At 38.9% G+C, this 22591-nt stretch overlaps 2 protein-coding genes across 2 annotated transcripts; one reads left to right on the plus strand and one right to left on the minus strand.

The window, feature by feature from the left end:
• Positions 1 to 1762: 1762 nt before the first annotated feature.
• Positions 1763 to 10171, minus strand: Srp54k (signal recognition particle 54k). The gene is made up of 11 exons (XM_080266445.1): positions 10122 to 10171; positions 9409 to 9691; positions 8643 to 8717; positions 7841 to 7995; positions 7263 to 7413; positions 6482 to 6665; positions 5961 to 6058; positions 5164 to 5292; positions 4292 to 4400; positions 3881 to 4051; positions 1763 to 3231 (listed from the first exon to the last, which is right to left on the minus strand). The coding sequence occupies exons 2-11, from the start codon at positions 9661 to 9663 to the stop codon at positions 3050 to 3052; spliced, it is 1509 nt and encodes a 502-aa protein (XP_080122571.1). The 5' UTR covers positions 9664 to 9691; positions 10122 to 10171; the 3' UTR covers positions 1763 to 3049.
• An 864-nt stretch (positions 10172 to 11035) lies between these two features.
• On the plus strand, positions 11036 to 21109 carry tos (Exonuclease tos). The gene is made up of 10 exons (XM_080266300.1): positions 11036 to 11196; positions 12074 to 12193; positions 13138 to 13292; positions 14376 to 14482; positions 15224 to 15439; positions 15792 to 16184; positions 18031 to 18193; positions 18628 to 18988; positions 19427 to 20033; positions 20969 to 21109. The coding sequence occupies exons 1-10, from the start codon at positions 11036 to 11038 to the stop codon at positions 21107 to 21109; spliced, it is 2424 nt and encodes an 807-aa protein (XP_080122426.1).
• The last annotated feature ends 1482 nt before the right edge of the window (positions 21110 to 22591 follow it).

A 22591-nucleotide genomic window follows, 5' to 3' on the forward strand; every position in this document is an offset into this window, starting at 1 on the left:
TCCAAACATGCTATTCACTACATTGTCTAAGTTTAAAATATGTTTAAGTGAAACCTGGATCAATATTTTTTTCCACGTCCATCAGAATATCATATCCTAATCTGAATTTCAACAACTTGTAACTTAAATTTGCTCTTCCAAAAACTTTTAATATACTGTTAAGCAGTTATGTGCTAACATGTTTGTAAATCTTATATACTGTGTACACCTCTGAATAAAGTATTATTGCACTTGTCTTTCTCACTTCAAAATACATTGCCCCCTTCACTACACAGCCATTACTGTACTTTTCTTAAAGTCTTGCTTTCTCAAGACATTTTTACTCAGTTTATGGGCAAGTTTATATTTGGTGGGGTTAGATACAGCCCTAATTAACACCTTCACTACCTGAGATGAGTAATATCCTGGAATATAATTATCTGGAGGCAGTCTGATGAAAAATAAAACATACTGCAGTGACTTTAAGCCACTACTGTTGTTGCTGTGGCCCCAAGCTCATTTGGAAGCAAACCTGGTGGACTACAGATTGAAATTTCCCTTCTGCAGTTCAGCATCTTCCTTTCGGGCAACAAGTAGGGAGCTGGGGAACTTTTGTATACTTGGGCAGTGGAGCCTCCTAGATTTACCAGGAACACCACATGAAGGCATCCCCCTCCACAACCAAGCCACTGCATTAGGGATATATGCAGCTCCAATCTTTATGGTAAGTCCTGTAGCAAACTTATTTGCTAACCTGATGATCCCTAACATCTTTCACCTCACCTGATGGCCAAGTGCAGTCGGGTTGGATGGTCAATTTGTCTGGTAACCTACAGGAGACTCATTACTACCGCATAACTAAAGTTCATTGAAAATCATGCAACAAGTAATTGGTATTAAAGTTGTGGGACTGGCACAGTTCCATTGGATGGAAGTAAAACTGCTAGTTAAATGTTGTCTTTTTGGACATTCTTTGTACAAATAAGTTACAGAAATATAGTAAGATGTTGTTAGGTATCCAGGATGAATTCCAAAAAATCACAACTTTTTCCTTAACTAAGGAAAAGCTGGAAAGACAGCTTAACAGGTACCAATAAAACCTTCACATGCAATTTTTCTGCAATTATTAAGCACTTAAAAGTAAAATCAAGCATTAAAAAAAAAAAAAAAAAAAAAAACGTAACAAGGACTTACTGACTTGCCTGAAAAGTCTTATTGCTATAGTTCATTCACCCTAACTTGGCCCAGAGTTTCACCCTTTTGTCATTTACTCAGCCCAGTGACAGAAAAAGACTATGCTACAGCTCTATATTCTTTCCACAAGTTCTCTGTGACTAGCACTATATTCTAGTTACTCTATCATAAAATCTAAATTCAAGATGAAGGGAGGGCAATTTTAGGGCAAGTTAGAGGACAGAGTATGCCTATAAAATTGTTTTGCCAGTTTTCCACAGTCTCAGTTACATGGAAAAAGAATTGATAGTGTGTGTTGGAATTGTGACTACAGCTGGTTTGTTTTCACCTAATGGACCTGGGCTTCTCCAACAATATTTTATTATCGCAGCTATATGAAATTCACCAAGCTTTAGATGTGAGGTAGGAAGTCCCCTTGGTAACTGGTCAAACAAATCCTCTTTTCTGACTACACTTGGTCATAAACTAAGCTGACAGGAGTTAAGGATATCAGGTTAGACAAATACACTAGGAGAAAAAAAAAAAAAAAAAATGCAGTTCCATCTTCTACCTGTAAAGAATGGGAAACAAAGAATATTTTTATTTCATGATATACAAACTTCTTTTTCCTTACAAATATGTCAAAGCATAATTCAAAACACCTTAAGTTACTACTCCCTATTACCACACTTAATTAACCCCTTCAGTATCATGATGCTGCATCTTCATTTGCTCTGCTTTGGAGTGACTTCTTATGATGGACTAACTCCCTTGAATTTGCAGAGTTTCTTTTCCTTTTTATTCTTGTTACTTCCGGTGACTTTATCCAACTTAGAAAGGGCCTCTCATACAAAAAGAATAAATGAAGACTACTGTATATCTAACCCCTCCAGCTGACAAATATTTCACAAGCTGAAAAAAAACTGTCTGGAGAAAGCATGAACAAAATTAAAATTGCATCATCCAACTGAAGGGGTTAATGGAACCTGTATGTATTTACTAGAAAACTTCAATCTATTAACCTCTTCAGATAGAAAAATTTCTCCATCCATTCACCCACCATCCGGTCCTTTATTGACCCTTATTCATCGGTGTGTGGGCCAGGGACCAGGCCACTCAGGGCAGTATTCTCTTGCAGTTAGGAAGCTTACTAACACCTCTTCCTTACCAGTTTATTTCTGATTCTGCTCTGTTACTATGTTCTTGTGTGTTATTAATGTAACCTATGTCAATATAAAAAAAGATATTACATAAAACAAAGGGGAAATGAATGGGTAGTTTGGAAAATAAATAATTAAGGAAGAGATGCTAGGGAGCCTCCTTACTCAACGAGAATACAGGTTTCTCGGAATTTAAACCTTTAAGGACCACATCCAATTACAGTGCCATAACCCACTACTACACAGGTGTCCACTTCTTGGCTACATGGTTACCACCCAACATGGTAAATGATTTCTGGGGTTCAAGGAAACAGTTTGGCTTGCCAGCGTAGTCACCTGAAGCTAGCACACTGAAAGAGTGGATGGCGAACAAAGCTGCATAAAAACACCTGGAAGTAGCAAGTAAGAAATATATCAAAATAATAATAATACTCATACTGAAGGGGTTGATATGAAAGAAGAAGATGATTTTGTGATTCTATATGGAAGGAATGGGGTGGTGGATGTGGTTCTGAGTAGGAGGGAAGGGGTGAGGGTTGTGGTTCAACTTAAATGGAAGGGAAAGAAGTGAGGGTGGTTGTGGCTCTACTTAAACAGGTTCCTGCCCATTTCCATCAGCTCCTTGCTTCCACTTAAATGGGTTCTGGCGACGATTCAATTTAAACAGGTTCTACGTGGGGATTCTACAGAAGGGATCTACATGGTGGTTCTACTTTAACAGGTGCTAGGTGGTAGTTCTACTTAAAAGGGTTTTTGCCCATCCCCATCGGCCCTCCACCCTGTTGTAATTGCTTCATCATGGACTCGAGCCCCTTGAAGCCACCCATCTGCTGCAACACCCTCGGATCCATCATCTTGGCCATCTGCTGGTTAAGTTGGTTCATCTGCATCTGGTTCACATTCTTGGACATGTCACCACCTGAAAAGAAAGAAATGACAAGGATACATTTGGCTACTGTCATTATCACTATCATCATCATCATCACCAATTTGGTCACCTGCTGGTTTAACTGATTTATCTGCATCTGGTTCACATTCTTGGTCACGTCACCACCCGGATAAAAAATGGAGGACAGGCATTCAATACAGAGGCATTCAAAATACTGAAATACATGTCAATATATAAATATTTTAGTACTACATTCAGCCATCACTCCCTTATTGAATGAAGGGTCCCAGGGCTAGGCTACTCAGTGTCAGACATTTAAGGCATGCATAACCAGTTGCTATTCCCTGAGCTGTATTCTGTGACCAATGGACCCCAACCATCCTTTGGATTTATGGCCAAATTCCTTAACCTTAATAGCAAAGCTGGAGTGCAAAACTCTAATTTTTTACAGTAGTTTTCGGAATGGCCGTGGTACATATGATCAGCCTGTATCCCATACTAAAGAATGCAGTCAGCAACCACACAGGAAGGCCAGTTACATTCAATCTTTGTCAAGTACTTCAAAAACTCGTTATCAAAAATTTGAGGACGTCATCCCACTTCTCAGTTTCAGATTTAAGCATACGACCCTTAGAATCAAGGGCCACATTCAACAACACAATTTTCTTTTGTGACTTACCCTTGAACAGTCCCTTCATGCCTCCCATCTTCTTAACCATCTGTGCAAACTTGGCATATTGGTTGAGCAGATCCTTCACCTCTATCTCCATTACCCCCGCACCTCGGGCCACTCGGCTGATGCGGTTTGTCTGCTTTTGGAAGAGCTTGTTGCCATCCAAGCTGTCCAACTCTGATGAGGAAGAGAGAATGGTCTTCTTTTGGGAGTGGGAAAAAAAACAAAACAAAAAAAACACCTAACTGGCAGACACATCCATCCTTATCACACATCACATCACCTATTAGCTACAGTCAATCAGACACCTACACAATCTATAGTGATATTAAAAACATATAAATACTGTAGCACACAGGGGTATAGCAAGGTGGAGAGGAGAATATAGGTCCCAAAGCACTTTATAATTCAACTTACCTTCCTCAGTCATACTATCCATTATGGTCATAAGTCTCTTGAGGCGTGCCATGCTCTCCTGCTCTCCACCCTTGGTCAAGAAGTCTGTGCTAAAGCCTGGCAACATACCCTGCAAATGATGGCATACCTCACAATACAATACACAACATGACCATGGGGAAAAAATAACTAAAAAGTACAAAACAATAATCTCTATGAAAAGCAACACATGAAATGCATTATACAGCTTATAGGTACTGCATGGTGATGTTCTTTTTAGCTTCTCCTTGCTGCCACTGAGTGATTTAACCCACTTTAGCAAAAACCTAGCATTTAATGAAGTTTATCAATTGATACCTGAATAAAATCACCATCATCATCTGGACCTCCTTTCCCACCCTAGGGCAGGGTTAGGAGTTGCAACATACAGACAGCGTAAGTTTGCCCAATTCAATAGGCCATGCTTCCATTCACTCATCATTCACGCCCTCGAAATCCTGGCTCCATAAGATAGGCCCCCCATATTTCACCACCTTCTGTAGCTTCATATATACCTATCTGACAGAGCCAATCCAAACTCTGTCACATTAAAACGGGGTGCCAAATCCCTGGTCATGCACTTCTCAGCACAATTCATCCAGCTAGCCCGGTCTCTTGTCGGTCCCTTAGCCTCACCAACTTCCATACCTCTCTTCCTCAAACACTCATCCACCATATCCCTCCACCTTCTCCTTGGCCTACCTCGCCTCCTCCCTCCTTCAAATTCGCTTAGATATACCTTTTTCACCACTCTTTTGTCATCCGTTCTCTCTACACGGCCAAACCATCTCAGTACGCTCCTTCCTTTCCCGCTTCACCTTTCCCCTCTCCTTAATTATGTCCAATTAACTAACCATAATCTGTGACATGGGCCCCATCTTGCGAACATTCTGGAACTGCTCGTACATGTCACGCAGGGTGAAGTGGCCATGCTGCAGCTTCTTGATCAGGGCCTCATTGTCTTCAAGCTTCAAGTCATTCACCTGAAAAAGGAAATAACAAACAGATCATTTTTCCCCCCAACCAATTTTTAGGCAAGGCACAATCATGGATGAAGGAAACAAGTACAAAAGTGGGAGAACATGATTTTCTTTTCTATCTTGCTTTTTCTTTTATTATTACAAATACCTGTACTACCAATACAAATCTTAATAAACTCTTTAAAGAAATTTCAACCATTACCTGAGGGAATACTACGTCAAATATTTTTTTATTGCAGCAGTGCTATACAACATGAAAAATATCAAAGAAAAATTTCATTAAAACTCACAAAATTACATAAATGTTACAGAACACATGCTGGAAAAACAGATCAAACATGTATACAGATTCGGACTGACTCACATACCACTAAAACTATATTTATATTCTAAACCAAGATGAGAAACGAACATAACCTACTACACATACAGTATAGTATTCAGGATATACAATTAAATAACTAAATAACTAAATAAAAGGTAAATAAATACAATAAAAAGAACCCACCACACACAATTAATGGTATCAGACTACAATTATGGTACTATCACCTTCCTTTACACAACATATACAATAGAAATATCAAGACTACAATTACGGTACTATCACCTTCCTTTACACAACATATACAATAGAAATATCACACTAATACATCAAATCTTCAGCATACCTTTTCAATCAGGCCTTCAATGTCTCCCATGCCAAGTAATTTTGAGATGAATGGTTTTGTCTTGAACTCCTCAAAATTGTCAATATGTTCACCAGTACCTGCAAAGACATTATTTTAAACAAACGAACTACCACTGCCTTGCTCTAGGCTGCAACAATCTGCAAGAAAAAATGTGGAACTGATTAGATTTAGTCATCCTGTGAATACCTTAAACGGATTGCTAGTTGACGTAGACTCAATGATGAAACTGTCTATCTTCTGCTATTCATCTATCTGTACACAAATGCCTTAATCCTGGAAGGGGTGACACAGATGAAATGCCTCCAAGCCAAGCTGTACCCTACCATCAAGCTGCCCTATCTCCAACTCACACCCCATCATTCCATGTCATCCTCAGTCTTCCCTATCCCCTTCCACCCTCTACCTCACACACACTCTCCTAGTCAATCTCTCATTCTCTCCACACATTAGTTAATTCAACATAATCTCGGTTATGATGGATAAGTGCAGCAGATCCTTACCAATGAAGATAATAGGTGACTGTGTAGCAGCAACAGCCGAGAGAGCACCACCGCCTTTAGCATGACCATCCAACTTAGTGATGATAACTGAACCTACATCCACCTTATCCTTGAATGCTCGTGCCTGAGACTCACAAGCCTGGCCAATGCTGGCATCCATCACAAAGATAATATTGTCCGGTTTCTGAAAAAGACATAACATTAAAAAAAAAAAAAAAAGGTGACTGCTTGTGTGGTTGTTGGTCTTGGTTATATTCTTAACAAAATTATGTCAATGATCAGAACTTCATGCATTAAGTTGCAGTACAGGAAGTCCTTGTTATAAATGAGGGATGTACTGTACTATATTCTAAATTACCGATATCACAACTTTTTACACAAATGACAGATACTGTAAATTGGGGGAAACTGGCAAATCAGCTTTTGAAGTAACACTGGAACCTGGATGGGAAATTTTTATGAACCATAATTTATAATAAACACAACAATAAATAGAGTTTAAAAAGGCAACTTTTAACACTGACTTACTGTACTTAGCTGAATGTTTCCTGATATCTTCTATGGATGTTCTTGTGTTGTGAAATACAAGAAATAAAAATAAAAGTGTCCTTCAGCGCATGGGGACAGTTTTACAGTGAGTAAAATGTGTTCTGCAAATGCTGAATTTTATGTTAGTAAAAGCCTATATATAATGGATTAAGGCATGGACAATGGCTAAACTACAATTCCGACAGCTTTAACACGTACAAACAAAAAACTTCAAAGGATTCAGAATACTTACACAAACATTGGCAATCTGCAACATTTCCTCAAACAGTGAGTCTTCTTGCTTGTGTCTTCCTGATGTATCTATGATAATAATTTCAAAGCCTTCCTTCTTGAACTGATCCACACCATCCATTGCAATCACCACTGGATCAACTTCAGTGTAGCTGTAAAACAACAAAGATAATAAGTACAATATTATAAAATGAGATGGTACCTGATGTCTGACTATACCGGTACTCCACCATGTCCCCTAATTCCAATCTATTTAAACACCATATGGGATATTCAATGTTCACTGCTTCCAGTCCTACTCTTAACCTTTTGCTGTTGCCAGATGATTTTACTCACCATAGGAAAGGCCTCTCATGTTAAATTAATTACACTACTTTATGATATGCTACTACAATTTTTTTTATTACAGTAGCTACATCCACCAGAAGAAAGCATTATTAATACAGTAGCTAAAACAGACTTCTTAAACAATCTCTATACAGTATAGCAAAAGTACTTAAATTTTCAATAAAGGAAAAAAAAAAAAAGCAAGTTCTTCACTAAATACAGTATTTACTTAAATCTTGGTGATAATATTACCTGCCATAGAAAGGAATACGAGCCTTGGTGCAGTTCTGCTTGACCTGATCAAAGGCACCAGCTCGGAATGTATCTGCACACACGAGGCACGTCTTCCAACCTTTACGCATGTAATAGTACGCCAGTTTAGTGCAAGTGGTGGTCTTGCCGGAGCCCTGAAATGATTATACACTTGAGAACTGCATAGTAACCCATTCAGCCTTGGTACATCTTGTTTGCATATTCTTGTGTCTCCTGACAATTTATTCAGTGTAAGATACTGTTAGAAAGAAATGGGTTAGATATGGCCTTAATAAACCCCTTCAATATGCAAGGCCATTCCTTAGTTGAATAAACTTGTATGGAAGCAGCACGAATAAATCAAATTATGTCATTAGAGCATAGGGGTTTAATGGCAAAGAAATGGTGTATAACACAAAACTTACATATAAAATTTATCAATACACAATATTTAATAGGTACTGTATAACCAGCAACAGTTTCTTGGCCTTACTCTGTTAACCATAAAATGGAGGACAATCCTAGAGATCAATAGTACTTCTAACAAGGCAAAACACAAGACACTGCAAAGTAGTAATGAGTGAGAACATGTTGTGATGCCATCCTATAATTATTTATATAACTATATACAAGTCACATGGAGTCATTAAAATACATTATACAGAACATATAAAATAAAAACTTACTGCCCAAGTCATGGATGAAAAGCAACAACTGTAAACCCACAAACTCAAAATTGGTTTAAATCCACAAGTTTTAGGAGTATACAGTACTTCCAAAACAAGGAAAGTACAAGACTCACCTGTAAACCAACAAACATGATAACATTTGGTCGTCCCTTAACTGGAATATGAGGCTTCACACCAGGGTCCACAAGCTGCAAAGAATGTGCAAACTTAACATCATTTCATTCTTTCCAGGTGGCTACAGCACATTCAACCACATAATTCCAATGCAGTTTACCACTGTTCCTTTCAATCTGCACCAATCAGAAGTGAGAAGAAGCATGTCATAATACAGTACAACACAGTATGACTATATACAGTAGCTACTACGAATGATAATGGAAGGATAAAAGGAGCAGTAAACTAAAATACAGCTAATAATTATTTTCTTTTTCATACTTGTGTGGTGATGAAGTCACCTTCATATATATATATATATATGTATATATTCCAGTATATAGATATTAACAGAGCAGGATACTCTTGCACCAAGTTATATTTTCTCTGCAAAAGTATTAACACGTTCTGTTGGGTTGCATGACATTCACAACACGCTGTTTCCATATGTCTGCTGGAGGAAAGATGACAAATATACAGTGGTGATATAGATAGGCAATAATAATTAACTCCAGCTACTGCCAACAATAAATATTCATTATGCTGTACCCATACGAATGTAAGAGGAAAGACAACAAATATTCCGTAAAATAAGGATACAGAATTTTTAAAAATCTTGCCATAAAGTATGGTAATGACAATAATGATAAAAATGGAGAGATCTATCCTTCTACAGAAATTTAGCATTATAATAAAAATTTACTGTTCCTAACTAAGCACTGTTACCTTCACAAGTTCCTTAAAAACTGTTGTCTGAATCATGCGTCGTTTGTTGAGGCCACCAGCCATCTCATCAAAGTCAATTGCTCCTCTCACATTTTCTCGTAGCTGCTTCACGAGTCGGATGTTTACATCGGACTCCAGTAGAGCTGCACATATTTCTTTGAGGAGGTCACTTAACACATCCTCGTTGATAATTGTGGCATTGTTCAGTGACTTGAGGGCTGAGGTGATTTTCCTGCCTAAGTCTGCTAACACCATCCTGGCTGATGATGGGCACTACCTTCAACTGTAAAAATAGATTAATATTGTAAGTCGGCAAATACAGACACACTCTTTCAGTGGCAAAATTGATTATTCAAATGGCTTCTTCTGGCTACGCAAGCCTAATCTAAATAACCAGGTCTCCCAAAAATAGCCTAACAGACCTGCCCACAGAAATCTACTACCTAATTTAACATAAATAATGCTAACCTAATAAACATAACAACGCGTCAATGTCTGAAACTGCAAAAATGTCTATGACTGTTGTATATTTTCAGCTGAAAAGCAGAATATTGTAACAAGGAATGTTGACATACGCAGCATGCATCCACATATTCGACTCCCTACAAGCCACGCAATACCTTCAAATGCTTCCGAATTTCATCTACTAAGTAAATATATGGTACCTTCCATCAACAAGCTTTCAGAGCTACTATAGTCTTCAATAAACTCACCCAAATACGTAATCACTGCGAAATCAGCTGTCCCTTTAACCCAACCTTCACAGCACAAGTACAAAATATCAACACACTCTAGATATTTCGGAAGCCATGATAGATCGCCACATATGCACCAAAAATATATCTGTATTATATATTTTTAATACTACGGTATTTACTGTCCCTTTTTGCTCAAGGGAATTCTTATACTTCAAAATGAGCTGTTGTATGTGCTGAATTATATGAACATAAAGTAGCAGTGGCGAAGTCAAAGAAAGCGAATACTCTTGGTTCTGTTATTTTTCTTCTCATAGACTCCTTTCAAAACTAAAACCTAACTTCTTGGCATGAAAGACATCCGCCGTGGGGACACCTATACCCCTTTCACTCTAATTTGGCCTAAAACTGCGCTCTTTTCATCTAAAATGCCAAGTTACAACATTACATTAACATCAGACTACGAGATCACGAAGGTGCCAGGGAAATAATATACCTTCGGAGCGACAGTTGTGTCCTACTCTGCTATAATTCTATCTGCTATGTATCTATCAATAGACAGACGCCATAAATATTTTACGCATATAATTGTAATTTTAACTGTAACACCTTCCACACTAATATTTTGGGGGTTAACGAAAGCTGTGACCAAAGTAAACAAGCATTTCGCCGTGTATGGTTTTATTTTTCCTCCATGTCTTACGTATTTTGGCTTCGTAGAGTAAGTAACATCATTTAACTTTGGGTGAAAATGAAGCAGTGGCTATAATTAAATGGCTTAGACACAATGAAATAATAATGTCAGAAATATCGATGGAAAGAACAAAAAAAAGAAAATAGCCCGGGAAACTTGTGATTCGCCTTTCGCCATCGACGAGCAAGAATAACTGTAATCTGATCTTCCATATATATTTTGTCGTTTTTCAGCCATCATGGGAATAAAAAGTCTACTACCGTTTATCAAGAAGGCTTCAAGGGAGGCAAACATAAAGGAATATGCTGGGAAGGTAGCAGCAGTTGATGCATACGGGTGGCTCTACAAAGGAGCTTTTGCATATGCAGAAAAACTAGTGAGAGGGGAGCAGACAGATGGGTAAGTTCATTCTTTGTCCGGCACTGCTGAGTTACACAGTATATTTCACTCAGAAAGTCTATATATTTGCTGACACCTTAATTCCAAAAGGGGTAGCCTGTCATTCTGACCTTTACTACTAGGCTGCCCATCCTTCAGCTTATATCCCTCCTCCCATATATATCTTTCCACTCCATCCCTCCATCTAATCCTTGGTCTCCCCTTTCTCCTTTCCCCCTCTATCTCATCCTTAGTCTCACCCTTCTTCTCCTCTCCACCTCACTTACATACACATAGCTGATAATAGTACCTGATACTGCTACTTAAGTTAGAGTATTATTTCATCAACAAAATTTCACTCATATTAAAGAATCATGAGATGTGTACTCGTGTAAATGAAAAAAAAAAAAAAAAAAAAGAATCTTGTTCATAAAGTACTCAAGCACAGAAAGTAAAAAGTGACCATTACGTCTCAGTAATGAAGAATTCTCTGAAGTGGTTGAAGAATAAAAATGGTAAGCCATCTGGTGTATGTGCAGAATAATAAGGGTAGTTGAAAGTGTGCAACAAAGTCTCAGTTGGAAATATGTATGAAAGCTTGGATGAGTGCTATGTTAGATGAGTGGGAGAAGGCTGTGACTGTGCTTTGTGCAGAAACAAAGATTACTGAGGTAGGTTAAAAATTTATCTTGATATAAGGGTGCTGAAAGCTGTAAGAAAGGTATGTGAAAAAATAATAACAGAGAAGGTATGGAATGCATCAGAGTGTCAGAGACAAATGGCCACCCCTTATGGGATTATAGATAATGATGAACAAAAATTAATAACCTGTGAAGCAAATTATTAACTATAAATGTTGTCTGATGCTTGTTACCTGTCATATCTTCTTTTTCCCCAGGTATGTAAGTTACGCCATGAAGATGGTTAATCTTTTAATCAATAAAGGCATAACACCCATCCTGGTCTTTGATGGCTGTCACCTTCCATCCAAAGCTGGCACCGAGGCAAAAAGAAGAGAGTAAGGCCTATAATTTTAAAATTGAGTGCATGAAGGTGTGGACAGGCCCTGAGTTTGGGATTGTTTCTGAAGCTCGTGATATAAGAACATGTTTGATCTTTCTGTATTGTTGCTGAGAAAGAACTTATGTAACATGTATCACTGCTGACTACACTGCTATTCAGATCCTATAACTGCAGGTGTTCCATAGGTGTGATGATGATGACCTATCATGTTTGACCTTTCTGTAATGTGGGATGTAAGCTGATCAAAACTAAAATTTACAGGTCTTCCATAAGTGACTGCCAGAAATTGGAGGCATGCTCACACTCTCATGCACTCAGTTTAATAAGCAATAAGAACTCTGTAATTTGTATAAAATCTAGAGGAGCTCCCCCTTACTGATGCTGAAAAGACAAGGATTATGTATTTATGATAGCCTAATTCTGCACAAACAACTTTAAATAGATCCATTATGCTCTCAGTTTTTTTTCCCCTAGGACTGAAGCATGTGATTGAGCTCATGACCTAAATATTTACTACCTAGGAAGGAAGACTGCACATGACTAATCCTGTCTTTATTCCACTGAACTGAGATTTTTATTTTCTGTTTTATTCTTAACATTTGATGATTTTATACAGCATAGGATAGTTTTTCAAAGTGTAGGGCTTAGATACATATTAAATAAACGCCTTCAGTATGAGAGCTTCCTGTGTTGAATAAAATAATTTGGTAGCAGCATGTGTAAATAGAAAAGGACATTAGGCTACTCAGATACCGAGGGCTGACAGATAAATTTACATATACTAAGATATATACTGTCTAATCTGAACCTACAAATACTGCATACTGATATTTATGTTTCAGGAATTGGGAACTGATAGGTGTGACTATTAATAAATAAATTTAGTAAGGTATTTACTGTATAATCTGAGTAACTGATGATACTTACTTTATTTTTCAGGAACAAGCAGCGCAACAGGAAGAAGGCGATGGAGTTAATGCGGGAAGGAAAGATTTACGAGGCAAGGGATTACTGCCAGCGTTGCGTTGACGTAACATCAGAAATGGCATCCCAATTGATAAAGGCCTGTCGGGCAAGAAATGTGGATACCATAGGTGATTTTACTGCATTATTGTAAAGCTCATCAACTATGCTACTTTAAAGTATATTAGAGTATTTGCTTCCTAGCTGGATAAAACTGCTTTTATTGATGTAGTTTTATACTTAATTTCATCTAATTTAAAAAGGAGTTCGATGCTTGCTTGGATCAACTTTGTGTATCCAGTGGCTACAGGCCAAAAACAGGCTGCAGTTTGGCTGTTTAACCAAACTTGTAGCCACACATTGTTATGTTAGTACCTTTAGGCTTGGTGGTAACCAGCCACCTACTATGTAATTTACTGATCTCCTTATTATCCTGTCCTTCATTAGCAGACTACACTCCCTACAACTCGAGCACCCTCATTCATACATGTTTCCACTCCTTCCTTCCATCTCATCCTCAGTCTCCCCTTCCTCTTTCCCCTCAACCTCATTCATATACACACTCCTAATCTGTCTTATTCTCCTTTCTGTCAGCATGACAAAATCATCTTAGGGCACTTCTCCCAACACTATCTAGTACATCCAAGCACTTTTAGGAAGTCTCATTCTTCTATCTCTCCACATAAACCTCATGGTACTTTTTAACATTTTACAGCACATTCACTCTCCTGATTTGTCTTTCATTCTCCTTTCTTTCCACATAACAAACTCTCTCAGGGTACTTCTGACACTTTCCAGCACATCCAAACTCCCCTAGTCTGTTTCTCATTTTACTTTCCATCAGTATGACAAAATCATCTCAGGATATGTCTGAACACCACCAATGCAACTACATCAACACAACAACACTATCAGACTTCCCATGCTCCTAATCAGTCCCTCATTTTTCTTTCTTTTCACATGACAAAACAATACGTGTTCTTCTTCTAACACTGTTCAACAGATCCACCCCAACAACACAACACTTGCACACTGCCTCATTTATGCTGATGTCTCAGTCTCAGTTTGCCCCTCACATGCACTCTACTTGTCTCATTATCATTTCTTTCCATATAACAAAACCATTGCAAGATACTTCTAAAACTTACCATCACCTCCTCATCAACACCACAACATTCCCGTGCATCCTCACTTACACTGATGACTATTTGCAGTTGCCCCCTATGAAGCAGATGCCCAGCTTGCATACCTGAACCTCAGTGGAATAGCTCAGGTCGTGATTACCGAGGATTCTGACCTGGTTGCCTTTGGATGTACTTCTGTAGGTATTCTTTTCGTTGTCTTTACTGCCCTGACTGAGGAAAACTGGTATATTAAGTTTATAGGTACAGTAGCAAACTTTAATGGGAAATTATTCTCATCTTTTCCTTAGACTTGATAGGAAAAAGAACTTCAGAATAAGACAGTTTACTATGAGGACTCAAAGTAAAAAAAACCTTTGTAAATCCTGATGTACCCATTAGAATATCCCATCAGTAACATGAATAATAACATCCACTGCATAAAAGAATACATGTATGTCTTCCCTCTGCCTTTTTATTTATCGCATCTTTCCTGTCACTTTTTATTACTCTTTCCTTTTCAAGTGGCTTTACATTGAGTGACAAGCTAAATGGTTTCCTGTAAGCCAGGAAATCATTTAGCAACACTGGTGGGTGGTAACCATATACCCATCCCATGCGTGTTCTCTATGTGTCAGAAAGTGGGTTGGTGAAGGATTATAGTGCCCCTCCCCTTAAAACAACTAACAGACAAATAACCACCCCTTACGGGAGTATGGTGTTTGGCTAGAGACAGACAAACTTTAAAAACTTCCCTCCAAATAGACTGTCCCATTCAGTAACTTACGCAATAAATAGTAGCCTCATTAGAGTATTTCATCCCTTAAGTTTAAAAATAACTTGCATCACCATTAGAATAATCTGTCATGTAACCTCTCATAACTTTAACCATGATAATAAATGTAACACCACATAATAGCTAACAATGTCCCACTTTCCAGGTCTTTTTTAAGATGGACACCAGTGGCAGGGGTGTGCTGGTGGAAAAGGAGAAACTTCATTTGAGCATGAACCTTCCCAGGGACAAATTCTCATTTTCCACATTTCAAAATATGTGCATCCTTGGTGGCTGTGACTACCTGCCCTCTCTCCCAGGCATAGGGCTTGGGAGGGCCTGCAAATTCTTCACATTGACTTCAGATACAGATATTAATAGGGTATGTTCAGATGTTCATAATGTACAATCACATGTTAATCTACATTTAGTTGTTCATAGTGTATGTTTAGATGTGTGTGCATGGTGTATAAATTCTTCACCGTCCCTTCAAATATGGATGTTTGTAATGTATATTCAGATGTTCAAAATGTACCGTATGTAAAGATATGAATGCATAGTGTATAAATTCTTAGTCATCACTTTGATTAATGATGTTTGTAATGTATGTTCAAATGTTCATAATGTACTGTATTTTATGACGTACCAGTAAATGCATAGTGTACAAAGAACAAGAATACAGACCCTTGACCATCCAGTATGTGGGGACTGACCATACCATTACTTTCCATCAGGTACTTACCAAGCTTCCCTCGTACCTAAAGATGTCGCAGCTGGAAGTCACCAAGGAGTACTGCGACGGCTTCGTACAAGCTGTTAACACGTTCAAATACCAGCTTGTGTTTGATCCCATTACTCGCCACCTTAGACCCCTCAACTCTTACCCCGAACACACAGGCCCTGAAGACTACCCATACGCAGGCGAATTTATTGGCCATGAGAAAGCCCTTCAGATAGCACTGGGAAACATCAATGTGCAGACAGGAGAGGTTGTCGATAACTACGACCCAGAAATATACGAGGTAAAAATAATTCAGATTTATTACTGTTTCATGTACGTAAAGTGTCTCTCATTCTATCAGGTTCTTTCTGAACTAACCCTACCTCACCTCACCCCACCCTATAGGGGGGAAAGGAGGTATGGATGATGATGATGTATAGTGTGGTTGGATGCAGGAGTGACACTTTTATGTTGTGGCACTGATATGGCTGGGAGGTACACTTGGCATTGCCAATGATCTTTATGTGTGAGGTCTCATAACTCCTGGAGTTTCGAAGCATGGATTGTCGAATCACACACCAGAGAGGAGAGGGGTGCAGAGGGATGAGCAGAGATGATGGGTGGTGTGGTGTGGGAGATGAGAAAAGTTTGAGCATATGACTGATCTGGATATACTTGTATTAAGAAAGTCATACAGTATATAGCTGTAATAACAGTTCACTAAATTTATATACAGTAATGGAAAATTGTAAAACAATGCTCATTACTCTTCAAAACTATGATTGCATCCCTCTTGTTATGGCCACAAGTAATCCGTCTGGTTCCTCACTTCCTGTCCAGTTTTATAATGCAAGAGTTATCCAGTGTTCTCAGCCCTCAATATGCTCAAATGACCAGCTTTGGAACTGTGTTCCTTCAGCTGTCTTTCTCCCATCTCTGAAGAAATGGGTCAGGAATCTCAAGATAAACACATCCTGGTTTTGGTAAATTATTTGGCAAGTTTCTTCAGGAAGATAAAGTTTAGTATTTGGATTTATATTTTTTCATGATAATGGCAAGAGAAAAAAAATTCACACTATGTAACTCTTGCACTATCACTCACTCACTCACACTCACATTCTGTTACTCCCTTAATGTCACAATACACACTCACGCACCTACCCTCTCTCACATTGATTTATTCAGGTTTACTCAAGTAACTCGAGACATGCTTCTCTCATTTTCTCTGTTTCTTCATCTTAACTTGCATGCACAAATACTCTCTCTTATGCATTTGCTGTTCTCATTCATTCTTGCAACCAGTCTCACTCACACCCATTGTCACCTGATCAAATATTTTTTTAATCTTGGCTTAACCTTTTATTCTTCCTCTTGCATTCTATCACATTCATGGACTTTCACACACTCTCAGCAAAATTCATTTACTATGACTGTAACTATTTACTCACTCAGATTCAAATTCACCTTGACACACTCCAGATTAGAGTAAAAAGGAAATAGCCAGTGGAGAGGGGTATAGATTTCCATGGCACTAGGCCTGGCTATCCTGGTGGACTGTCAACCAAGGTTTTTGAGGTCCACCTTACACTACTAGATGACCATTGACTTAAAAAACTCAACTGGCCTTTGACAGGTCTTGTTTTTAATCCTGCTGGGTGTCTAGTCACCCTCCTCACTGGACAAGACCGGTGGGGTTGCCAGTTTAGTCGCTGACAATTCGACCATGAAACAGGTAGTACTGGACTACATGGTACCAGTAGCAGATCTGTGTCTGACCTGACTTGATTACAATTGGTTTTGTGAATTCAGGGAAACTGTTAAATTGCATCATGGGTAGCAAATGAATTTTCATGGCCAAATGTTTGTAATTTACTTTGGACTTCATAAAATAGCTAAAAAAGAAAGTAAAAAATGTAACTTATACTTTTGCACCTACTTTAAACTGATTCAGAATTCTTGGCCAACATCCTGCATCCAGGTCATTGAGTTGGCCTAAGAGTGAGGTGAGTCATAGTACCGTACCCTGAGTGTGTTACTGGCATAAAATAAGAAAGAAATAATTAAAGTAACACAATGGAAAATGGCTGTAAACTAATTCGAAATTCCTTTCCACCATCCTGCATCCAAATCTTTTAGTTGACATAAATGTTAGTCATGATCTTGAAAGGGTTAGTAACTAAGAAATAAAAAATAAATATTAAACTGTGACACAATGAAAACATCCTGTCACCTCATTTATAATACCTTTCCAGGCTCCTGCATCCACATCATCAAGTATGTCGCACATTGGTATATGGGGAAACACCAGAGCCAAGGTGACACCAGCTCCAACTCCCTCAATGGTCCCTAGTATCCTGCCAACATTGGGCAAGGAAGTCACTGTTGCAGCACCATTATGCAAGAAAAGGAAACTTGGTACAGTACCATTTAGTGGTAGCAGTAGTTGTTGTTGTAGTAGCAGTTGCAGTCCCAGGCTCATCTGAATGTGAACCCTGTGGACTGAAGGATGAGCTTGCCCCTCTCCTGCAGCTTATCATCCTTTCAAAGAATGAGGGACATTTATATAACTGAGCAGTTCCAAGACTTGGTTATGTTGATGCCACTACGTGAATGCATCTCTCTCCAACACCCTTCATGCTTAATTAATGCATATAATGATCCGGTTATCAGGGCACTGTTGTCACATACTTCCACCTGCCAGTATTTCTTTCAAGCATGTTACATCTTGTTTTCTTTATACTGATAGTTTGGATAGTATGGTATGAATATACAATATAACAGACTTCACAGGAATGATCAGACTTTCATTACTAATTGTCTAATTGATTTAATAATTTCAGAAGTTCCAGAGCCTGAGAGTGTCATAACTGAAGGAGAGCTTGCAAACTTGTATTCTGTACATGGGAAACAAAGAAAGACAGAAATGTCATCAAAGGGCTACCAAGATCTACAAGACAAGAGCTTAACACCTGAGTCAGAAAAAATGAATTCACCAGAGACTATGGAGGACAAAGATATAGTAGAGTGTGATGAAACCCCAGCTAATGATTCGAAATCGCTTCATGGCAAGCAGACATCCAAGAATCCATTTGCCAAATCTCACAGTGCCGTCAAGTCCAAGTCTTTGTCAGGAACACAGTTTAGTGCATTGAAAAAATTCAGCAAAATGAAGAGGACTGTGGTGGACCAGAATACAGTAGTTCTGAGCAGGTAATATAAAAATAATTTTATGGTCTTGAACATATGCTGACAAAAAATGATCTGAGACTCATTTTCCCTTATTAACTTATCCTGTATTTCCATTTCAAGTTGTAAACTTAAGTATTTTCCAGCAGCCAGAAGTGTTTATGTTTACATCATTGTAAAATGTACAATGGAGCTGAAGCGGGACACCTTAATGCATTGGTGTCAATATAACTCGCAGAACCTGGTAGTACAAATGTCCCTCAACTCCCTCCCAATTCCTTGACTGGAGGATGGTTCACATGAGCCTAGGGAACAATATAACACCATGAACTTTTGGTACTGCAGAGTAATATCCTTTAGTTGTACCCATAATTTGCTGTGAGATTAGATAACCAGAGTTTGTAATATCAGGTTTAAACTATGAAGTAACATTGTATAATAATCCTGTATTTCTATTTTTAGGTACTTTTCATCATTGGTTACTCTACCTTCAAAATCACCAAGCAGTGAATCGACACCTGTGTGTAAAACATCTGAAATAGAAAAATCAGTGTCTAATGCTGGCGACGAAAAAACACACGTGGAGAAAGAGAGCAGTCTACCTCATTTAAAGGCATCCCCATTATCTCCAGTTAATCCCAATATGCAGTCAGCCACACCTAAAACATTCAAGTGGAGTAATCTGTCTGAAAAATTCTCTGAAAATATTACTGTTGAAGCTAGTAAGGCATCCAAGGGTCCATTCAAGAGTGTAACTCCTCTTAGTCAGCCCAGTGAACTAAAAGAAACGAGTGGTGCTAGTAGATCCAGGAGCCCATTGAAAGATGTACGTCAGCACAGTAAGCCCAGCGAAATTAAAGAAAACAGCGACTCCTCCAGCCAGGATACAGACACTGAATCTCCATCCTCTCCTTACCCATTCTCACAAGTATCCATCATGAGTGATGTGGGGTCTGTAGATAATGATTCCTTTAATTTGAGCCAAACATCCCAACCCTTAACTCCAGAAGTCTCCCAGAGGACAACTGTGTCTGAAAAAGACACTTCGCCTCGTCAGCACCAACCTGTTGTAAGTTTTCTGTCCCTACACAATTATTTTTATATAAAGTATTATTTAGCTATATATACAGAGTTCAAATGCTTGGGTATAGCAATAGAAAACAGAGGAAAATGCGCAAAAGAAGTGGAAAGGAGAGTGACACAAGGAAGAAGAGTAACTGGTGCTATGAAGGCCTTGATAAATAACAGAGGCTTGAGTGTTGAAGCTGCGTGAAGGAGTGTTAGTGCCAACTTTAGCGTTACCGATGTGAGACTATGGTGTGGCATGAAAATGTCGAGTGAAAGCAGTGGAGATGGGACTGCTAAGGAATGTATGTGGAGTACAGAGAGTGGATAGGATACAAAATAATGTGATTCATGAAAGATGTGGAGTGAGGAATCTGGACACCAGAATCGAAGAGAGTGTACTGAGATGGTATGGGCATGTGGAGGGAATGGATAACAATAGAGTGGTGAATAAGGCATATCTGAGCGAATTTGGAGGAGGAAGGAGGCGAGGTAGGCCAAGGAGAAGGTTGAGGGATATGGTTAATGAGTGTGTGAGGAAGAGAAGTTTGGAAATTGGTGAGGCTAGGTGACTAACAAAAGATCGAACTGGCTGGATGAATATTGCGAGAAACATATGATCAGGGATTTGGCACCTCTTTTTAATGTGACATTGTCTGGATTGACTCTGTTGGATACATTTATGTGAAGCTACAGAATGTGGTGAATGTTTTGGGCATATCAGACAGAGCCAGGATTCTGGGGGCTTGAATGGAAGCATGGCCCAATGGATTGGGCAAATTTGGGCTGTCTGGACATTGCTACCCCTCACCCTGCCCTAGGATGGGAAAGGAGGTCTGGTTGATGATGATGATGATTCTGTCTCACCCATTCTCGTAGGTGGGAATGAGAGCTGTGATGATGATGAATAGCTAACAACAATTATCTCTTTATTTTCAGCCGGGAAAAAAATCAGCGAAATTTGGTGTGGCAGATAGAGGCAAATGCAGAGCTCCTGGCTTGAGAAAGTCGGGGAATAAGAAAACTGGGCTTGACCCGAAGCAGCAGAGTTTGACCGACATGTTTGGTTTTAAAAAGTAAATACTTGTTTCATAATAGGAAGTGTAGAAGGAAAGAGAATCCAAGGATAAGATGGAGTGATGGAGTGGAGGCATAGCCTATGAGAGAGGCTTTGAGTTAGAGTGGCCAACTGTGTGGCAGAGGGTAAGGTGGCTTGGAGATTTGTTTGTGGCCACCCCTTGTGGGATTTAGGCATCTGGCAATAGATAGATCAGTGGTTGTCTGCCTGGTGAGTGCAGATGTGGTATGGTGATGCTTACAGTGGTGATGTTTATGACCCTGAGTTATGGCGGTGTTTATGACATGATGATATGTTTATGAACACATGGTGTGGTGGAGACCATGTGGTGTTTAGAGCCATGTGATGTGTTGGTGTTTATGACCATGTGGTGTAATGGTGCTTATGACCATTTGATTTGTTGGTATTTATGACAATGTGGTTTGGTAATGATTCTCACAGTGTGGTGGAGTAATGATTGACCACATGAAATGGTATTTTTGACCATGTGAAGTGGTGTTTATGACCAAGTAAAGTGAAGGTGTTTATGACCATGTGAAGATCACACTGTCATAATCATTATGACATTATCAGATATAGAATGGAAGGACTGGGGTGTGGCCTTGAACATCAGCCTGAAAAAGGTTGAGAACCACAGAGATAGATAGATACCACTGGATAGAGTATGAAGTGCATATGAGTGGATTTTTATGCCCATAAAATGAAGTCAAAATTCTGGTGGCTTGAGTGAATGAGTGTGTGGCCCATATAATTGGAAAAATACACGTTGGTTTTCCATGTATCAGGTTTTTCCTAGCTGTGGATCATGTCTAACCCCATATTCAGGTGGTAAAAAGAGGTCTGAGTCATGATGATAAAGTACTTGTTCATCCATCCATCCATCATCCAATACTACATTGCCCCATGAGGAGCGTAGGAGCCCAGGGCTAGGCAGTTGGTCCCGACTTTTAAGATGAGAGTACTTGTTCTGTATTGTATTTTATTGTTTAGTTGTGACTCTAAATAACTTAAAACATGGATTCAACTTGCCTAGCAGAGTTCCACATATGTACATGCAATTTGGCCATTCATATGTTTACATAATGATTTTGATGTGGCATGAGTGTAAAAACCCAAGGGTGAGGGAAGTGAGGAAGTCAGTTCATATAAGGGTAGAGGAATGCTTAGCTATATGGTATGACCGTAATGAAAAAATTGGTTTATGAAGGGTGTATATGACTATAGTCGGAGCGCATGAGCCTGAGTTTCATCATCATGCCCTGGCAACCTACAAGTCAACAGTGCGCTCGATTTTTATGTATAATATGATATGCTTATATTATATACATAGTGTACATATCTTAAATGTCAGGACCAACTTGCCTGGCCTTGGGCTCCTTTGCTCCTCATGGGGTGGCATAGGATTGGATGATGATGATCATATACATGTTTCATCATCATTCATTCATCATCCAATCCTACATTGCCCAATGAGAAGCGTAGGA

This window comes from Coenobita brevimanus, chromosome 20 (assembly GCF_032717465.1).
Source record: "Coenobita brevimanus isolate Jiangsu-jjx chromosome 20, ASM3271746v2, whole genome shotgun sequence".
In the NCBI taxonomy this organism is placed as follows: Eukaryota; Metazoa; Arthropoda; class Malacostraca; order Decapoda; family Coenobitidae; genus Coenobita; species Coenobita brevimanus.

Coding starts and splice junctions, on each gene's coding strand:
- Srp54k (XM_080266445.1), bottom strand. CDS start 9,663: ATGGTGTTAGCAGACTTAGGCAGGAAAATCACCTCAGCCCTCAAGTCA. Junction 4,052..4,291: donor GGATAGTATGACTGAGGAAG/GTAAGTTGAATT, acceptor CTTCCTCATCAG/AGTTGGACAGCTTGGATGGC. Junction 3,232..3,880: donor CATGAAGGGACTGTTCAAGG/GTAAGTCACAAA, acceptor CTTTCTTTTCAG/GTGGTGACATGTCCAAGAAT.
- tos (XM_080266300.1), top strand. CDS start 11,036: ATGGGAATAAAAAGTCTACTACCGTTTATCAAGAAGGCTTCAAGGGAG. Junction 15,440..15,791: donor CAGATACAGATATTAATAGG/GTATGTTCAGAT, acceptor ACTTTCCATCAG/GTACTTACCAAGCTTCCCTC. Junction 18,194..18,627: donor ATGCAAGAAAAGGAAACTTG/GTACAGTACCAT, acceptor CAGAAGTTCCAG/AGCCTGAGAGTGTCATAACT.